This window comes from Artibeus jamaicensis, unplaced genomic scaffold (genome assembly GCF_021234435.1).
Source record: "Artibeus jamaicensis isolate MK-2021 breed Jamaican fruit bat unplaced genomic scaffold, CSHL_Jam_final scaffold_1689, whole genome shotgun sequence".
In the NCBI taxonomy this organism is placed as follows: Eukaryota; Metazoa; Chordata; class Mammalia; order Chiroptera; family Phyllostomidae; genus Artibeus; species Artibeus jamaicensis.
The window spans coordinates 2,360,890-2,382,585 of record NW_026522029.1 but is presented as its reverse complement, the minus strand read 5'-3'; the positions used below and the strand labels follow the sequence as shown (position 1 = coordinate 2,382,585).

Here is a 21,696-nt window from a genome sequence, read left to right as displayed (position 1 = left end):
CAGAGTTCACTATATTTAAATGTTAATCTCCTGCAATTTGTAACAGCAGTCAAGTAATGAGCCAAGCAAATATATTTGAATATATTTGGAAAACAAAGTTTTCATATCCTCTCTATATCAAGAACTTTTGTAAGAACATAGGAAAAGATGATCAACACCAATAGAAAAATAGTTTGGCAACAGTTCACAAATGACCGGTGGACACATGCTCACATTTAACTTTGGAAGTGGTGTTACTGGTGTTAGTGGGACCTGGAGCCAACATAATATGGCAACATTCTCTGTGTCTACAGTGGAATTTATAAAGACTGCCGTCTTTGTACCACGTTTGTGCCATCTCCACGGACTGGAGACCTCTGTGGCTCTCTTTTCCCACTCCACCAGCTCCCTCATAAAATCAGAGCAGCTTTCAAACAGAACACCCTATTTTCTTCCCCTCAGTATCATTGGCAGTATTTTTAAATTTATTAATTTTAATTTTCAGTTACAGTTTATATTCAATATCACTTTGTATTGTTTTGTGTTTGTGTTATTTTATATTAGGTGTATAGTATAGTGGTTAGACAGTCACACACTTTACAAAGTGTTCCCCTCAATGTATCTAGTACCCACCTGGCACCATGCATAGTTTTACAATATTATTGACTATAATTCTCTATTCTGTACTTTACATCTCCATCACTACTCTTAAAACCAGCAATTTGTACTTCTTAATCCCTTTAGTTTTTTACTCAGTCCCCCAACACTCCTCCTCTCTGGTGACCTCCAGTGTGTTCTCTGTATTTACGTGTCTTTTAATTTTTGTTTGCTCATTTATTTTGTTCTTTAGATCCCACAAATAAGAGAAATCATATGGTATTTGTCTTTCACTGACTAATTTCACTGAGCATAATACCCTCTAGGTCCCTCCATGCTGTCGCCAATGGTAAGATTTCATTCTTTTTATGGCAGTGTAGTATTCCATTGTGTAAATATGCTGCAGCTTTTCTACCCACTCAGCTACCGATGGGCACTTGGGCTGTTTCCACATCTTGGCCATTGTAAATAACACTACAGTGGACTCAGTGGTGCACATATTCTTTTGAATTAGTGTTTCAGATTTTCGAAGACGCTGTTCTTTACATATTAAATTGTCAAAGGAAACGAACATGTCCCTGTATGCAGTGGTTCAAAAAGAGTGGAAATTTGTCTGCCCTTTGAGTCAGCAGCTCATTTCTAGGCATTTCCAAAGAAATTTGCAGAGCTACAAATATAAAAAGTTTATTTACCATACCTTTAGTGTTTTTTATAATAGGGATATTTTGGAAATATTTTAAAGCCAGGACTATTTAGTAGAACTTTTTTTTAAGAGAGAGGAGGGAGAGAAATACATGTGAGCGAGAAACATCAATCAGCTGCCTCTCATCTGCGCCTCTACCGGGGACTAAACCTGCATCCTAGGCATGTGCCCTGACTGGGAATAGGACTGTGACCTTTCAGTTCATGGGATGGTACTCCAACCAAGTGAGCCTCCCTGGCCAGGACGGTAGAACTTTTTATGACTAGAAAAACGTTCCGTATAGGTCCTAATACAGTAGTCAGCAGCTACGCATGGCTATTCAGCATGGAAATGTTGCTAGGAGAGTTGTGGAACTGATTTTAAATTTTATGTACTTTTAATTAATTTAAATTTACATAACTGCTGTGACTATTGCCTGTTGCACTGGACAGTGCAATTTTAAAACATCCTACTAAAGAGATTTGGTTAAATTAATTAGACTCTCTATAGATGTGATATATTGAGTTGGCCAAAAAGTTCATTTAGTTTTACCTGTAAAATAAAAAACATTTTTCATTTTCACTAATAATTTTACTGATTTGGATATTTTGAGTATGTTGGCTCATCTCCTGTGCAATATAATGTTGATTGTTCTCAGTTAATGTCTCAATTTGATCGCTAGCAACTTCAACTGGTCTATCAGACCATGGAGCATTGTCCAGCAAGAAATCTCAAGCACAAAACTTCACAAACCACTTTTGATCTGTTTGATCAGTCACAGCACCTTCTCTATACACTGCACAAATCCTTTTTTGAGTTTCGGTTGCATTTTTACCTTTCTTGAAATAATAAAGCACAATATACCAAAAATGTTGCTTATTTTCTTCCATCCTCAATATTAAAATGGCTGCACAAAAATTCACCAATTTTGATAAGTTTTTTTTAATGAATGCTGCTGTGATAGCTGTCACCATACAGTCTAACAAAATTGTTTCGAACTTAGAGACAGCTAAGCACTACTAGAGCCATTTTACAGGATAAAACAAACCTTTTGGCCAACCCAATACTGTGTAGTCTTTAAAGGTTACGTTGTACAATACTTAACATGGATTAATATGACATATCTGGAAAGATATTTAGAGAGAAAACCCATGCTACAAGACTGAAAACCAAAGTGTTGTCTGTGTTTCTTTCTGAATGTTTTTTTGTTTATCTTCGGTAACCTAAGTTTGATAATGAATATCTGTTACTTTTGAAATAATATAAAAAACATTTTTAAATAAAAAAGAGGATGCCATCTTCTACCCCTAAATCTTAGAATACTGAAAAACATGTCACTGTTTGAGAATTGTCAGCCTTTGAAATAGCCAGTGGGATAGCATTGATAGCATTTTATTTATAAGAATATAACACTTCTTCTTTAGCAAGTGGTGTTGTGGAAAATGGAGAGCCACATATGAAAGAGTGGACTTGGGCCCTTATACCATATGCAAAGATTAACTTAAAATGCATCAGAGACCCTAAGTTTAAGATCCAAAATTAAACCTTTTGAAAGAAAACGGACAAATCTTCAGGACCTTAGTTTTGTCAATGGTTTATTCAAAAGCAGAAGCACTAATAGAATTAGATTTAATGAAAATATAAGTACTTGTACATAAAGGACTCAGGACAATGAAAGTCAACCCACAGAATGAGAGAAAATATTTGCAAATCTAACAAGGGGCTTAATATCATTATCTATAAAGACCTTTTTACAACTCAACAACAGAAAGACAGGCACTCAATTTAAAAAATGGGCAAAGGACTTGAGACATTTTTTCAAAAGATACAAAAATGGAAAAACACATGAAAAAGATGCTCAACATCATTAGTCATTAGGTAAATGCAAATCAAAAGCACAAAAAGATGCCACTTCATGCCTACTAGGATGGCTGTGTTCAAAAAGACAGAAAATACATCTTGGCAGGGATGTGAAGAATTTGGAAACTTCTGCATTGCTGGTGGGAATATAAAATGGTGCCACAGTGAAAACAGTTTGATGCTTATATTGAACTCTAATTGACAGAGCAGTTCAGCTCCTAGGTGTGTACCCAAAAGATCTGAAAACAGGGACTCAGACAGATCCTTGTATGCAGATGTTCACAGCAACATTATTTACAATAGCCAAAAGGTAGAAAGACTCAAAGTGTCCAACAGACGTGTAGATAAACAAAAAGGGTACATCCGTATAATGGGACATTATTCAGCCATAAAAAGGAATGAAGTTCTAGTATGTGCTACAACATAGATGAGCTTTGAAAACATGATGATAATTGAAAAAAGCCAGTCACAGAAAGGACAAATAATGTATGATTCTACTTATGTGAAATACCTAGAGTAGTCAGATTCATGGAGACACTGCATTAAAGGGTTACATGGGACTTGGGTGAAGGGAATGGAGAGTCATTGCTATTTTAATAGGTACAGAGTTTCCATTTGAGTGAACAGTTTGGGAATAGTAGTGATGGTGGTACAACATTTGTGTAGTAATTCGCACCACTAAATGGTACGCTTAAAAAATGGTTAAAATGGCCTCTTAACATGTTATACAGTGTATACATATTGCATCACAATAGAGGATTGCAATCAAAATAACCCTTTCATTCTTCCTCGTTTTCCCCCACAAAATGAATTGAAATTACTTCTTCAAATACATTCACTGTCAGCAGTATTAACTTGAGAATGCCGTGCGGAAAGCTGCTCAGTGGCTGGGTGGGCCAGGGTCTTTCAGGTCCCAGGGGAGCCTCCCTGACGTCCTTTAGCAGCTGCAGCCCTGACTAAACTGTCCTGCGTGTTCTTTTTAATGTTTTTGTATATTTTATATCAGCTTCTGACAAGTATATCAAATTCCATTATCTTTGAGCGGTATACATCTGTCATATCCATAAATAGTCTGCAAAACAAACAGCGAATGGAACTGAAATCTGACAGTTCAGCTCTGGCTAGCTGTATTGTAATTAGAGTAATGGTAATGTTTGTGGCGTGCACATGGCAATCACAGAGTAATCACTGGTAATTATTTTCAGGAAAAGTTCTTGGCAACAGATATAAAAGAGTATAGTAAGAAACCTAGATTTAAAGGCACATCATTAGTATTTTTCTTCTTTTTTTTTTTTTTACTTAATTTTTTTTTTTACTTGTTTTCTAAGTACATTGCTTAGCTTGTGCCATTTAATGACTGAAGGGAGGAAAATATGGGGAATTGGTCATTAGTGATTTATTAAATTTTATACTACTAAATTAAAAAGTGTGGAAAAAACAAGAATAGGTATAATAATTGTGGCTTCCCCACTTAATAATTTAGATAAATTATTTAACTTCTCTATGCCTTTGTTTCTTCGTCTGTTCTAATTGTACTCATTTAATAGGATGATCATTTGGGTCATATTTTTGAGATAATATATTTGAAAATGTTTCATAAACTTTAACACATGATACAAATATTTTTATTCCAGAATTTTCTATAAAATATTTCAATACATAGATTCTGTTAGAAACCTGCCATCAACTTTGTGACATGCTGACATAGATTATATGACTCACTGATACTTAGTAGTACTTTGTCATGTGTTACCAGTTTCTGAATATCAAAAGGACGTTGGAGTGGCTTGGGTCATTGAATTTGACACCTGGCAGGCATGGTTTGTTCAGTGGTTACAGTAAGAAGTCAGACTACTGGGTGATAAATTCCATAGTTATCGTGGATATCAGACTTCTGCTGTGTATTCATTTATTAAGCATAGAATCTTCCACTGGAGCGACAGCCTAGAAAAGCTGAAGAGAACCTCTCAGCAGGTCTGTGACTGCCTCCTGTAACCTAAGTAACATACAACTAAATCTGTAAACTCTGGTAATAATTTACAGACCCAAAAAAGATTTCTCCTAAACCAGGATGCCCAAGACTTTGGCCTTTACCTGCTTTTCCCCCTATTTTACCTCCTTTAATTGTTATATTTTTTTATTTTGTTTTCTTTCCTGCTCATTTGTTCTTTCCTTAAACCTACAGCATATCAAGATATATATGTATGCGGCCAAAGTACAGAATTTTTAAAAGCTCTGTATGTTATTTCAATGACTGTTATGTAAGAGTGCTGTGCTCCAGAGTACCATTTGTGTCCTTTAATCGCTCCATGCATTCTCTCTAAGCTCCCGTGGCTCAGACCTGTTTTATGTACAGATAGCTCCCTGATGCACGCCCTCGGGTCTAGCTGTCTCTCCGGATTTCTCATATCCGATTGCCTGTTTATCATATTCATTTAGATATCCAGCTGGGACCCCAAATTTAATATGCCCACAATTCAAACTCCTTTGGGAGTCTGGTCTTCATTTCTTCTTCCCTTAGGTTAATTAGGCCTTCAGTTCTCTCCCACAGTTCAGTATCACCTCTTACTGATTCACCCTTCCCAATGCCCTTCACATGATGTCATCGTCTTACCCCGCTTTAAAATTTATCTGATGTGTTGGGACTGAGACATGACTATTAAATTATAGAACATCGTTTGGTTTGGCTTTGTGGTATGAGCTAAAGCCACAATGTAGGGGATTGAGGAGCAAGCAGATGATGAGAAGGAAGTAGCTGTAAGTTCAGACTCTTTTAAGAGAGAGGATCAAGTTCAAGGAGTTCATCATCACCAAGCCCTTATTATATGAAATGTTAAAGGGACTTACCTAAGAAAAAGAAGTTAAAAAAACATGAACAGTGAAAGGACAGCAAACTCATAGTTATTAACAACCACACCTAAAACAAAAGCAAACTAAAAGGACAGCTAGATCAGGAGTGGAAACATAGAAATGAAGATCTCAAGGAGGGTTAGCAACAGGGGAGTGGAAAGAGGAGAAGGGGGGAGAAGGTACAGAAAATAAGTAGCATAGACAGTAGATAGAAAATAGATGGGGGGGCAAGAATAGTATGAGAAATATAGAATCTAAAGAACTTGAGACACATGGTCATAAACTAAAGGGAGGGGCAATGGTGGGGACGGGAGGGTAGGGTGTAGGGTAATGAAGGGGGGAATAGAACAACTGTAATGGCATAATCAATAAAAAAATAAATTAAAAAACAAAGGAAAAAGAGAGAGGAGAAGAATGGAATTGGGTTTTCTTACAAAGCACATTTCTATGTAGTCACCTGAGTAGTCTGAAATACTTAATCTGGACAGTGAGCTATGAGATGGTTAAAAAGCTGTGGGTGCAAAGATGTGTTTACAAGATTATAAAACTCCAAAAGGAAAAGTTTACTATCAAGATTTTTTGTCCATTTTTCTGATAATCCACAGTATTGAGGTATTAAAAGTCTTTTTTTAAAACAACTGTCTTTTCAGTAGATAGTTCACATAAATATTTAATGTATTACAATTATGAGCATCTTAGTATAGGGGGAATTAGGAAAGTGTTTAAAATGTATACGTGGAAATTTTATTAAAACTTGAAATAGTGAGTACTTCAGATATTTAATGCATTTATCCTGCAGACATTTTTTTGTTGAACTTGTTTAGGTATTGTGCTTGGTATTACTACTTATATTTTTCCTAAACTGAGAGTGACTATGAAAATGGATTCATTTTTAAAAACATGGTTCAATTTATTAAAAAAAATATCTTAACAAGTTATTATAATTGTGAATAATTGAAAATGGAACTTCAGCCATTCACTTAATAATTGCTTATTGAGCACACGTTGCTGTGAATAAGAATCATGTAGGTCTATAAAAAGCATACAGCTGGGGTATTTCTTCCCTACTGTAATTTTTATTTCGTTTTCAAGTATGGCTATACCTTTTAAATAATTATTGCATCTTTTATCTTTGGTATGTGTTTCAGGGACGGAATAAGGTTTTTCATGAAGTTAAAAGATCATCTCGATAAGCTTAATTAATAAAACTATTAACAATAATTTTAAAAGGGTTTTCTGTGTACAACCAAAAATCATCTTGAATAACACAGTGGTTACAAGTGTGAAAGTTCAACACCAGAAAGAATGCCTGGTGTAAACCAAGATTCCCTAGGCTTCCACATGCTTGGTTTTTATTCATGATCATGTAATGGGAGCAGATTAGGAGACAGGGAATGAGAAATTAAACATATATAACAACTAATTACAGAGTTATTCGGGAAGAAGTGAACTTAAGAAAAGTTTATTAGGACTTCTGCCTCATGGTAGAAGATTGAACTACAACTTTACCCCTGTGGCCTACCTTCATCCTTCCTGAGACTGCAATGAAATGAAAGTACAGAAATGTAGAAAGGAATAAACCCATAATAGTAAAGAGATTTGGAGCCAAGTGGGAGATCATAATGGTCAAGATATTTCAACAGATTTTCAGAACATGTTGTGGCTGGGACCGGGTGAATAGATCTGAGAATGCCATAACCTAGAATACACCACCAGGGGACTGCAGAAAAGGTAACTGATGTAATTCTGGAGAGAGTCAGATTCACAAGCAGTAGGTATAAGTAATTGAATACACGAGTGAAATACATGAGAGCTTAGTTCAGGGTCATTATAGGGAACATAGGCTTTACTTGAAATTCTTTTCCACCACCTTATTTTTGGCATCTTCTGGTAGGCAGTGTTATGCAGCTCTTCTTTTAAAAAATTGATGGATTTCCTTGAAGAACAGTAATACTTTTTCATATGGATATTGGTGCCCCAGAATAATGCCTCCTTTCATTCTAAACTTCAAGCAGATCCACAGTCACAATACACATGTTGTTCCTGACTCTAAAGCAAAGCCTGCCAGTTAGCCCACCTCTCCTCAACTTAGCCTACCCAGAAAACATCTAGTCAGCATTCCCGCTCGAGAGAAAGACCAGTGGTAATTAGGACTACTCAGGGGGGAAACCCAGACTAGCTGCCCAGAACTTCAGTGATACTCAGCTGTGTGTGACAGCATGGTTGAACCTCACAGTGTTGAGGTATAAAAGCCAGACACAAGAGAATCAGTGATACCATTCATTAAATATACCAATAGGCAAAGCAACAGTAGTGCTTGGGAGAGTGTATTAGATGATAACCATATAAAAAAATCAAAGTGAGCCCTGGCTGGTGTAGCTCAGTGGATTGAGTGCAGGCCTGTGAACCAAAGGATCAAGGTTCAATTCCCAGTCAGGGCACATGCCTGGGTTGCAGGCCAGTTCCCAGCAGGGGATGGATGAGAGGCAACCATACATTGATAGTTCTCTCCCTTTCTCCTCTTCCCCTCTAAAGATAAATAAATAAATAAAATCTTCTAAAAAAAAGTAGAGTTTAAATGAAAATCAAAGTGATTACCCAAAAAGTCAAGATATTGGTTACCTTTAGGAGGTGGGAATTGTGATTGAGAAAGGGTACGTGAAAGGTTTTTAGGGTACTGGCATTATTCTGAGCAGAGAATATACAAATACTGTGTAATGAGCATAACACTTATATATTACACATTTTTCTGTATGAGTATTAAATATCACAACAAAAACATTTAAATTCAGAAAGGGGATCCCGGAGGAAATTGAGTCAGTTTTATAAATAAACATTTTTAATCCTCTCTTTCACTCTACGAACTTTAGAAAGATAATATGTTCCTAAAACAGGAATAGGATACTGTGAAAAAGAAGCAATTAGAGAACGAAAAGAGCCCAGAGATTAAAGTATGATTGCTGACATTAAAGCTTCAGTGAGAGGACTAAAAGGTAGAATCGATTTATTTAAAAAGCTCCAGAATATAGAGAAAGATGACTAAGAGGCTAAATTTGAGAGAAAAGAATAATACAGTCAGTCCAAGAGGTGCATTTTCCAACTAGTACGAGAGAACTAGTTTGAGTTTAGAAGGGAGAACCGAGTAAGTGCAGTGGAGAAAATAAAGCAGTGACGTAAGAGCATTTCCCCAGAGCTGAAGAATACCAATTTTAACTTCGAAAAGTGCTCAGCACAGTGAATGTAGAAAAAAACCTAACCAATCCCAAAATAAAGGTTTAACTCAGAAGGGCCAGTTGAGTGAGAGGAAGAGAGATTGGGAACACACTGAGCCTGTAAAATAACATCAGATTTCTCCCCGGTGGTGTACTCGGTGTTACGGTGTAGGAGAGCACCTTCAAGAAGCTCCGAGAGGGATGATTTCCAACCTTGAATATGATACCTATATAAAATAAAAGTGAGAGGGGAGCATAATAAAGACATTTTTGGATGGCATGGTTACAGTCCACATACTTTTTCTTGGGAAATTATATGAGAATAAGAATCAGTAAAACAGGTGTAAACCAAGACATAGGCTTGAGGAAGTGATGGGTCTAACTCAGGAAAGCAAGGAAAGTCTCAAGATGATAGCTTGTGCAGTGTGCTTAGGAAATAAGATTGGGAGGAAGGCCTCTAGGGGAATGAGGAGGTCAGGGGTGGCTCAGTGGAAGTCTAGGCAACATGACTGAGAGGCTAGGAAACAATAAGAATGATTAAAAAAAAAAAAAGGATGGGAGACAATAGGAAGGCAACTAAAAAATCCAGGGAAAAAACTGAAAGCTATACCAGAAAGTCAGGGTTAACATATGAAGACAACTAAAACACCCCAGGATTTTAAACAGTTGAAGTCTATGAAAAGACCAGGCAGCTGGTCAAATAGCGATAGCATCATTCCCTGACTGAGCCAGGCCATTTTGCCATAACCACAAAACCGAGGTAGCAGTATTGATGAGGGTATTTGGGCATAGTTGTTTTGATATAGCTGTTGGAAAATGGTTGCTCTCTAAATATAAAACCACTGCCCTTTTTTCATTACCAAGTAGTGTGCCCAGTAGGCACCCCTAATCCTTACTCTGTCCCAAATGCCTGTTAAGTATGAGGGACTTTCCTTGTCTAGTCCATACTGTTTTGTTTTATAAGTATGTTCTTTTTTTAATTTTTATAATTATAAAATGTTTAAGTCTGTCAGAATTAATTTAGCATCTAAATGTAATTTATCCTTTAAGCCCATCATCGTATATTACCATCATAAAATTCTTAAACATGAGTATGGTGAGTATTGAACACTATTAGAAATCTAATTGTGGGAGGTGTGTGTGTGCGCGCGCACGCGCACGCAGGTTGAGGGTTAGAATGAGGGATCACGTAACTCTGTCTTCTATTCCTCTGAGTGAACCCAGTCACTTAATGTTAGGAGATGCAGGATGTCAGAATAAGCAGAGGTACCTCCTTCTGAATAGGTAGATGGAAACCAGTGGAGAAGATTGTTAAAGCAACAAATCACAGTTGAGAGTAAATTGATCTTTTATGTGATGGCCATTTATGTAAGTTTATATATGAACTTGGCAAAACTAATCTATGGTGATGGCAGTCAGAAAAATGGTTATTTTGGGAGGTTAAGTATTGATCGCGAGGGCCAAATATGGAAAACTTTTGGGATGATGGAAATGCTATATATATTTTTATCTTGTTTTGGGCTATATACATATGTAAAGATCATCTAAATGTATATTTATGGTTAAAGAAAAAAGTTAAGAAATAAGAGCATTTGAGATGCAGGTTGTTTGAAGTACAAGTGAATTTTAGAGTATTGGCAGACATACTGCCTAAAGTGAGTGAGAGCACTGTTTCCCTAATTATTATTTTTATAACAAATGATGACCTAATTATATAAGTTACATGTATTATGATAAAAAGATAAGTATATACAATAAAAATGCAAGGGCTCCTTTCTTAGAAGTAATGACTGTTGACAGTTGTCTTTCAAACCATTTCTGTGTGTATAATCACGTTCTTTAAACATATAAATTTTGAATGGTATCAAACTGTGTTGGTCTGAAACTTGCTTTTTTCTACCCACTCAACAACATTTAATACATATCCTCCAATATCAGGTTACAGACCCACCTGATTCTCTTTAATGATTTCATGGTTGTCTAGAGTACATTTATACATAATTTATTTGGCCACTTCCTTAGATAGATGAGGTATCTTATTATTTTACTAATGCAAATAGTGCTGTGATGCCTTTAGATCTGTGTTTGTATATTTATGCAAGTATTATTATAGGATAATTGAAGAACTAGAAAACCTAGGTTAAATTTTGATAGTTACTATAAAATTGCACTCCAATTCCAGCAACTGTGAACCATAACCTTACCAACATTGTTGCCAATCTTTTTTCTTTAGGGACTTAAAAATAAAGTTAACGTGTTTATTTTATTTTTTTAAAGGCATGGAAATATGTGATTTTTTTATTTAAATGTTTTTTATTTTTTAATTATAGTTGATGTATTAGTTTCAGGTGTACACCTCAGTGATTAGATATTATATAACCTACTAAGTGATCATCTGATATTATCAGTCTTTTAAAATGTTTGCCAATTAGCCCTGGCCAGTGTGGCTCAGTTGGTTGGGTGTTGTTGGTTGGCTTTGATTCTCAGCAGGACACGTGCCTTAGTTGTGAGTTTGGTCCCTGGTCATGGCGTGCGTGAAAGGCAACTAATCAATGCTTCCCTCTCTCTGTCCCATTTCTCTCTCTAAAAGCAATGGGGAAAAAAGTGTCCTTGGGTGAAGATTAAAAAATAGCTTGTCCACTGTATAGACAGAAATGGAATATCATTGTTTTGGTTTGCTGTTTTCAGATCATTAGTGTAGTTGAGCTTCCTTTCTTAGGTTAATTATAAATTTTTATTTCTTTTTTTGTTAATTGTATGTGCCCTGTGTCAGTTTTTCTTAGTTTTCAGAGTTCTTTGTTGTAGGACATGAACCCTTATTTCTATAAATGTTGCAGGTCTTTTTCTTGTCTTACAGATTCATTTATGGCAGCTTGTGTCTACCATATGACACAATAAATCTTTTTCTTTATGGAGTCTTCATTTTGTATTTTAAGAAGTTCATCTGCTTAGGAAGAACAGATGTTTTCTTACATTTTCTTCTGGTATACTTAAGTGTTTTTTTTTTTTAAGATTTTATTTATTTGTTTTTAGGGAGGGAGAAAGAGAGGGAGAGAAATATCAATGTGTGGTTGCCTCATGCACGCCCCCTACTGGGGACCTGGCCTGCAACCCAGGCATGTGCCCTGACTGGGAATCAAACCAGTGACCCTTTGGCTCACAGGCCAGCACTCAGTCCACTGAGCCACACCAAGCCAGGGCTTGTATACTTAAGTTTTGTGTTTACTTTTGAACCATTAATCTACCACAAATTAATTTTTGTAAGCTACAGATATAAATATTAATAGGTATTTTCCCTAGAACAGATACACTGTTGTTCCCATAAACCACTGAGTAGTCCATTCCTCCCTCACTAATTTGTAAGACCAGTGATTGAAGGGTTATCAGAGATGTGATATTTTTCTCTTCATTCGGGGATGATGTGAGTTCTGAAATAAAGTTCGAGGATGTAGGGCAGGGTTTATGGAAAGTCAAGGATAAAGTGTTGCCTTGGGAGTTAATGTTGTTAAATTGGATAATGTTAAAAGTGTAGATGGTATCCCATCTATAAGAATATACCTAGGACTAACAAGTATGTACTAAGAGCTGTATAAATAGGAGTCAAGAGTTTTAATTCAACAACTTACCATATTATGGCAGTGATAGTACAAAGAAATTCTCGAGCTTTTTATATTTGTAGATTTATTTTATAGCACTGAAATCACTATTCATCATTCTATAGAAAAATTAGCTCTTTTTGGTTAACATCAGATTTAAGTATATCTCATATTTAGTCTTAGCTTATATAGTTAAAGCCATCAATATATGAAAGGTAATTATTTTTGATTCTGGAAACATTTGGATGTGTGACAATATGCAAACTAGTGATGGAAGAAAAAGGCTACTAAATATGTGAAATACTGTCCCATATCCAGCCGGAAAAGATTTCTGGAAAATTGGGTACATGTGTAGAAGAGACTGGACTGAATTTGGAGTATGTCAGAACTAGAGCTGTCAGTGTGATTTTTCACTTTAACCTGCATTATTGTCATTATAATTGAAAAACATTGCTTACTTGTCTTCTGTCTTCTCTTTCCTCCACCTCCGTCCTTCTCTTTTTTGTTACAGATCATACATCAGTTGGCGGGCTGGGGGACAGTTTTTATGAATACTTACTGAAAGCATGGTTGATGTCAGATAAAACAGACCATGAGGCAAGAAAAATGTATGATGATGCTATTGAGGTAATACGATCAAGGACATTCACCCATTTAACATATCGAGTATCCAATGTATTTGATAGTGACAGATGAACACCTTATGTGCGTTTTATTATATGCATTTGTTGTAGAGTTTCTTAGTATTTTAATGTAAAAGTCAGGTTGTTTTCCTTTATTGTGGCATTTTAAAGAAATTGTTGAAGAAAGAATATAGTGTAGCATATTTATGTATAAACGTTTAATTAATTTTAGTTATTGTCTACAGAGACAGGAAAAACTTCTGACTTTACATGCATTTCCATTAACATTTTTTCTTTCAAATGACTCATTGAAGCTGCATGTTGAGAGCCTTTGGGTAAATAATAAGGGTAAAACACATATATAGTGCTTTCCAAGTGCCAGACGCTCTTCTCACCGCTTTAACATGGGTGAAGTAGTTTAATCCCCCCACCACTCTGCACGCGAGGACCTTGGGGCACCCCAACCTTACGGAGCTCACAGAGCTAGGAAGTGACGGAGCCTGGAGCCGAACACTCTTGACCGCACTGTACCATGTCTGTATGACCTCATGCCACAGTGTTCAGCACTCTAAAATTGGGACACGTTTCTTTCTTAGAAACACTTACACGTGGTATTTCCGAGCAAAAACTGTGAAAGAGAAAAGTATGTTAAACATTTGATAAGTTACTTGCTTTCTGATCTAGTAAAAATGTATCTTTTTAATGATTTTAATTACTTTTGTAAAGTCATATATTTTGTATATACTACAAAGTATATACCATTCTGACTACAGTATTGATCAGTATTCAGTTATACTGATCAATATGATGAGTATTGAGTTATAGTTATTGTTTGTCTTTAAATTAAACCAAGGATCTTATTACCCGTTTTATATCTTTACCTTTTAGGCAACCAATTTTCTATAGTTGTTTACAAAAACGCACAGGAATTGAACTAATATGTGGCATCTACTGCTTGGCCCATTGAGGCATTAGATAAATATTTCTTGAGGGACTCTGTTAACTAAGGGATTGAACTAAATTAATGTGTGTTAAGAAATCTCCATTTTGGTATGTGGCTTCCAAAATTCTTTATGAAGTCTTATACTTTGAAAGTTTTATTGTTATTAAACTTTTAAGCCTAGAAACTTTTACGATCTAAGGAAAGTCATTATCTAGGAAGAGCGTAATATTCTTAGAATCATAGTATTAAATATAGCCCTTAGTCATTTCCCGGTAGGCTATGGATGGGTTCCTTGAAGGCAGACTAATTGTTTATCAGTGTCTCAGCACCTTTTACAATACCTGAAACAATGGGTGATTCAGTAAGTATTTGATAAATGAACAAATATATTTAAAGTGTTAAATATATTCATTAATATTGTAAATATATTTAAAATATAGTTTTTAAATTATATCTGTATTTCATATTTAAATATAAATAATCATACTTTAATATTTTAAAAATAATATATTTAATATTCTACATCTTAGCTCCTTTTTACGATTATGCTTAGTTACAGGTTTTATATTCTGACCAAGTTTATATTTAGTCATTAATTTTAAAATAATTAAGATAAATATATATCTTTTTAAAGATTCCTTTGGATTAAGGAAGTGATATCAATATTTGTGAAGATTTATTGAGCACTTAATAGAAGGGAAATAATATTACTCTTAACTACAATTCAGCAGTTTGGCATTTTATATAAGTTGAACTCTCAGACATTTGCCATTTTTTAGAGAGAGGAGAAAGCCTTGCAAGAAATTTTCAGGGTCTGTAAGTGAATCGCTGGGCAAAAAGCCCTATCTTTACCTACTTTCTGCTTTAATCCTAGTAGATCCATGTGGCTACGTTTGATATCTTTCCATTGTAACACAGTAAGATTTATGTTGTAATGAACAAAAACAACAAAATGACAAGAATATACAGTGGTGTAGGATCCAGCTAGTCTCTCACTCTGTAGGCATTTATCGAGTGCTCCCCATGTGGAGAGCACACCAGCGCTAGAGGCTGTGAGGTCCACAGAGATCAGAGGCAGTGCCCCGCGTGCAGGACGCCCAGGCTTTCACGTGTGCTGCAGAGCTCTGTGGTCAAAAGAAAGTCACAGCAGTAAACGTTCACAGTCCAGTTGTTCCTTAGTTTGCTTATTAACCTCTCCTCATTTCCCCACCAGGTAAAATACAGTTATTTATCATTTACTTGTAAGATGGCATTAATGAAACATTTATCGAGTTCATATTACACTTACAGGCCCTGTGGCATATAAAATGATGACAGAGGCATAGTCCTTCTAGTTCTGTAAAACATTATCATAAAGAATATAGAATAAATTTGTCCAAGGCTGATTGTTACTGAGCTTGTCAGAGAACAACCCATCATAAAAATGTGGGTTAATTCTATTTCCTTTTTATTGTCAAAAAAGTATAATCTCTAATCATTTAATTTCCATCAAAGAGAACTGAATTCTTACAGTTTCTAAACTTTTCTGTAAAACCTGAACTATCTCTAGAGGTAGAGAATACATATACCCTGTCAACAAAGTGTGAGAACATAATCCGAAAAACAAAGCTCTTAAAAATCTCATTTTTAAAATTCATTGTAATTGTTGGATTCTACTTGGTGTAGTATTCAACTTAAAAACCTAATCAACAAAACAAACAAACAAGCAAAATATAACCAAAGACACTGAAGTTGAAAACAGGCTGACACTGACTAAAATGAAATACTTTTCTTGCCGTCCTCACATCTCTTGAGTAAAGCTGACATTGCAGGAGGGTGTACCTTTCGAATGGCCTGTCTGAAGCACAGCACAGCATCCAGAGGCTTCAGCTGTGAAATGAGGGGCTGAGGGGTTCAGTTTGACCTTCGGCTAGTTTCATAAGCTTTAATGACATACAAGGTGTCTTACCTAATGGTGCCCTTTTAAAGTACTTTGAGAGAAGGTATAGTTACATGAAAAAAGAAGAAGCCATTTGAACTAATCAAAATTAAAATTTTCTGATTAGCTTAGGTACTCTTTCTGTTTTTGATGTATGGAATAGAAAATAAATTGGCAGTCTTCAGGTTCCAACTTGTCATCATGATCTCAGTTGATAGATTATTATGAATTTTTTTAGCTCAAGAAGGAAAGCGATCTTTAAGCTAGTTTCCCCTTGTCCACCTTGTTTTGTTATCGTACTGATTTGTTCAAATTTATGCAACTTGATTAGTCATTCAAAACTTAGTTATTGCAAATTAAGCCTTCCAGTTTAGGAAAGTTACTGCTCTGTGGAATATCATATTACCAAGATTTTATCATCAGGAAGATGCAGTAAGTTTGAACACTAACATTTCACCTCTGAAATTTTGAATACCTACTCTTTCTTGTAGGCTATAGAAAAACATCTTATAAAAAAGTCCCGTGGAGGCCTTACCTTTATTGGAGAATGGAAGAATGGGCACCTGGAAAAGAAGATGGGGCATTTGGCCTGCTTTGCAGGGGGAATGTTTGCACTTGGAGCAGATGGTTCCAGGGACAAAGCTGGTCATTACTTAGAGCTAGGGGCGGAAATCGCACGCACATGTCATGAGTCATATGACAGAACTGGTAAGCATATTAATAATGCTAATCACTTAGCCCAAAATAACTTACTAATTAGAAATATGTTCAGGAATCAGAAGGAAAATATATAGGCATTTTTATTTCAAAATAGTTTCCTCTAATACAGTAAATTATTTTCTTAAGAACTTGAATTTTAATTCTGGACATGTGTTCCTGCATTATTTTCATTTTATTATTTCTGAATTCTGCTACTGTTTCGTTAATAAAGGTTTTGAAGAACTTAAGAACGAAGAGGCAGGACATTTGGGCATATATGGGAGAGCAGTCTTTATGTCAATGTAGTAAGAACCATTTAGCCATTTATTTCAGTTTTTATAAAACAGTTCCTTAAAAGGACACAAGATAGATTTAGGTTAATGCCTTGCCTATCCTCTTATTAAAGTAAGAAAATATTAGTAGTTATATTGAATATATAATTGGTGTCTAGGTGACTAGTAGTATCTAGATAACTACTAGTTACTGTAGTTTTCCATAGTCATTTCACCAATAATTTTTGAGTTGTTGGTGCCTTTATTTATTTTTTTAAGATTTTGTTTATTTAGGGGGGAAAGTAGGGGAAAGAGAGGAAGAGAAACATCAACGTATGAAAGAAACATCATCATTGCCTCTCGCACATGACCCATACAGGGGCTAGGCCCGTAATACAGGCATGTGCCCCAACCAGGAACTGAACCAGCTGCCTTTGGCTTCGTGGACAGTGCTCAGCCAACTTAGCCACGCCGGCCAGGGCTGCTGGTGCCTTTAACTGTGAAGATCCTGCGGCCTTGTACTGGGCAGATAGGTAATATTTCTTGGCTTCAGTGACCTTACTTGGAAAATGAGATGATTCTTAATGGTGACAATAATTGGTTCTTGGGGGTGAAAATACATTTTTATGTACAAAGCATAGATATATATACAGTTTATAGGTATGTATTATTAAAATCTTATGGAGAGAGAAGGCAATTAGGTTTTTAAAAAGCCTGAAAATAGGGTTGAGAAAAACTTGTCTAGACTGTCTTCAGGTTTTCTGTGGCTTTAAAAATATATGTTTCTATGTGAAATAATGGAGAATAAGTTGCCTGAAAGACTAAAAACTAGTGATTTCTCTTTGTGATTTCAGGAGTTGAATTATTGCATATATTAAATGACTAAACTTCCGTTTTAGGGTTAATTTATCATTAGGTACCATGACACAAATACGATTGGCATAAAATTTATTCTGGTTCAAAATCTGTCAAGTTCTTTTTATATAATAAGGAATTGAATTTGTGGTGAAATTGACCCTTTATTTCCCTCAGTAACTAAATCAGTGATTCCATTTCTTAACACAATATAACTAAGTCAGAAGGACATTGAAGCAGATCTTATTTTAGGGTAGCTTAAGTGCTGGTGTGTAATACATGTAAAATCAGTGATCTGAGTCACAAATACAAGCTAAATTATGTTATCATGTTAATGGTACAGAGTATTAAATATTTACTTAAAAACAGGTCAAATTAGTTAAGACATTGAGAACAGAATGGATATTTAGTGTTTGTGTTAAGACCCATAATAAGACTCGTTGCTATGCAGATTTTGATCACACATCAAATAACAGCTGTAAAATAGCAAGAGTGCATAATACAGCAGACATGTTAAAGATATGATATTCCATAGCTACTGTCATTAATCGTTCACTCCATTAAACATGGAGCACCTATTATATGGCAAGCATTATGCTGGACGCTGATGGGTTAATGTATGAACCAGATATATTTCTGCCTTTGAAAAATTCATAGAATGCCAGAGTTATGGAAGAATTCTCTGTATTTCTCATTTTCACATTTCAGGACATTGCTGAGGCTTATAGGAAACACTGTGAATATGGAAAGAACATGTGCACTGGGATTCAAAATTCCCTTGTTGCACTGTTTACTATCTGTGAGCCTTAGGCAAATCATTTGAACTTCCTAAGCCTCAGTTGCTCCATCTGCAAAAAAATTGGAATAATAGTACCTACCCTGACTTCTTCATAATGTGAATACAAATGACTTTTTAAAAACATGCTGTCTGTGATTGTTGCTGTCATGCCTGTTCTGATGGTCATCTTCACATTGCAAGGGTGCTGCAAAAGATTGCTGTCTGATTGTGTGCTGTATTTCACATCTTTTCACTGCTTTGTGCTTATCTTCAACCTCAACTGAGATGCTTTAATGAAAAAGTACGGTCCTAGTTTTGCTTATTTCCTACCAGCTCATTGTATCTTCTGCTGTGGGTTTTTTTTTTATGGCTGTGCTATAATTTTTGGCCACCTCATTTAAAAATATCCATCTACTTCTTACCAGTTGTTCCAGCTAAATTCATAGGACAATTGTTGCCCTTGAGTTTTGCTTTTGTTTGTTGTTGGTTAGAGTTAACATTAACTCAAAATTTGGTAATCTTCATATATTCTACCTTATCGATGAACATGGCCTACTGCTTAATGTTTAGCTGTGTTTGTAGAAAACATTGCTGAGTCTGTTCATGAAACTGAACAGTAACTTCATGTTAGTTTCATACTATCACAGTCCTAGAGGAAGCTAGATTGGTATGTTGTTTCAGTATATTCTGAGTTATAATGCAAAACTGGTACCAGGACTTCCGAAATATAGTACTTTCTTTTCCTAGGTTTCTGGATTAAAATTTCTAAGCATCACTAAAATAGTGAGTATTATATAATTTGATTTATTTCATATTGAAATTGGGCAAAGCCTTCTCTAGACCATGTGCTACCACATTTGGCGGTGGGGGAATGTAATCTGTTTAGTGGCATATAATATATCCAATGGACAGAAGATCCATTGAACATGGAATACTGAATGTATTTTAAGAGTTTCCAGCCCTGGTCAGGATGGCTTAGTTGGTGGGAGCTTTGTCCCATAGCTAGAAGGTTGTGAGTTCAATTTCTGGCCAGGGCATGTTAACCTAGATTGTGGGTTTGATCCCTGGTCCGGGTGCCTATGAGAGGAAACTAGTCGATGCTTCTCTCTGTCATCGATGTTTCTCTCTTTCCCACCCTCTCTCTGAAAAAAATGTCCTTGGGTGAGGATTAAAAAAAAAGTTACAGGAGTTCCCACAACTTGTTTGTTCCTTAGAGGGAAGGATATAGGAAAATAGTTTAAGTTCTTCCCCTCATATTAGCCCTTTCAAACTGTAGTCAGATTGCCTGTCCCACAATATCCCTTGTTCGTTTTTCTGTTGTTGAATTTCTTTTGTTGACTGGAGTATACTTCTTTTTCTCTGTATATGGGTCCTGCGTATCTTGGAGTTCTCATATGAATTGCATTCCCCATGACTTCATAAACTAATCTGTGCCTTCTTTAAACTTCTGTTATCTTACTACTGACCTTTAATCACATTTGATATTTTACTTAAATTTTTTTATTTGTTCATGTCTCTTTACCTATATCATATGATTTTTGTATCCTCTGGAGTTCTTTTTTTCCAGCCACTAAATTATTTATGGTTTTGCCTTAATTTTTACTTGTTGGATCAGTTATTTTACTTTTAGAAATAAAATACCAGATGTAAGTGGAAAATTTAAGACAGGAAATAGAAACTAAATGAAATTATTTTTACATTTCTTAAACAGAAGAGCACCTAAGAATCATGCCTTCAGAAACACGAGACCAATGATTTGGCCAAATTAATGGGTGTGATAGCGTATACAGTTTTTACTCACCAACCCCTCACAGGACACTTGTGTTCTCTTTTTTGTATGCTTTATTTGTTAAGTTTTGAGTGGCCAATACATAAAACACAATTTTTTAGTGAGAAGTTTAAAATATTAGTTCCATACTATCAGTTTCTGCTTCAGTTCAGATGCTATTATCATTGTAATTGCAGAAGTTATCTAATTTAAACTTAGTCTTAATAACACTTGAAAATTCCATGTGATCACTTCTTAGCACGCTTAGTCTAAAGAAAACATGTAGGAAATCCAGACAAAATAACTGACCTTTTTTTATTGGATTACCATCATATAGTACTTACAGTGTTTGACTTTTATCATCATTCTAAAAGCATTTATTAAATGCCAAATAATATTGATTGTCAGATCTTCAGTAGCTGGATAGAAGTTTTCTTAGGAGATATTGGTAATTTGTTGGTTATTCCTAATTTCAAATCTCATTGAGGAACTGGTTAGTGCTTTTTGTACACACATGAAGTTTGCATAAAATTTCAGAGGCTTCTTGGGCCCAAATCTATTTCTCTCTTCCAAAGCTTATAGAGTTTGTGACCCTCCAGTTAAAAACCCCTGCTTGAGTTCTGCTTTAGCTCTCTAAGACTTAGCAGAAGACAAACTGGTTATTAACTCTTCTGGATTGCGTGGTTTGCTTTTAATCGAACTGTCTGCCATCTCTACAATGTTTTTGTTTTATATTTGGTGGGGGTGGGGGATGGCAGGAAAGGCCTTATTTGCACCTCCTTTGTTGTGATTATTTGGAGCTTATGGCATCACCCCCGTAATGCTGAAATTTGTCCGCGGCAACACATGTCATGCCAACAACTTGGCCGTGATCTTGTTTATGGCCTACCAGCGTTACAGTTCTTCTACTGCCTTTTAATTTCTAAGAAAATATAAAAATGTACAATATTGTCATAAAAGAGGTGAGAAACCTTGAAACTATTTGCCACCAGTGCAGCCTAGTAAAAAGAAAGAAAGATGGCTTCTGGGAGTGGTAATGGTGTGCACCTTCAGCATCCCGATGC

At 35.6% G+C, this 21,696-nt stretch overlaps 1 protein-coding gene across 3 annotated transcripts in view; it reads left to right on the top strand.

Annotated features, from left to right (window-relative positions):
* Positions 1–21,696, top strand: part of MAN1A2 (mannosidase alpha class 1A member 2) — a 124,171-nt gene that overhangs the window by 80,359 nt on the left and 22,116 nt on the right. For all 3 annotated transcript variants that reach the window (XM_037135143.2, XM_037135142.2, XM_037135144.2), the window contains exons 9-10: positions 13,288–13,403; positions 16,752–16,968. In XM_037135143.2, the coding sequence (XP_036991038.1) occupies positions 13,288–13,403; positions 16,752–16,968 (333 nt within the window). The remainder of the gene's footprint in view (positions 1–13,287; positions 13,404–16,751; positions 16,969–21,696) is intronic.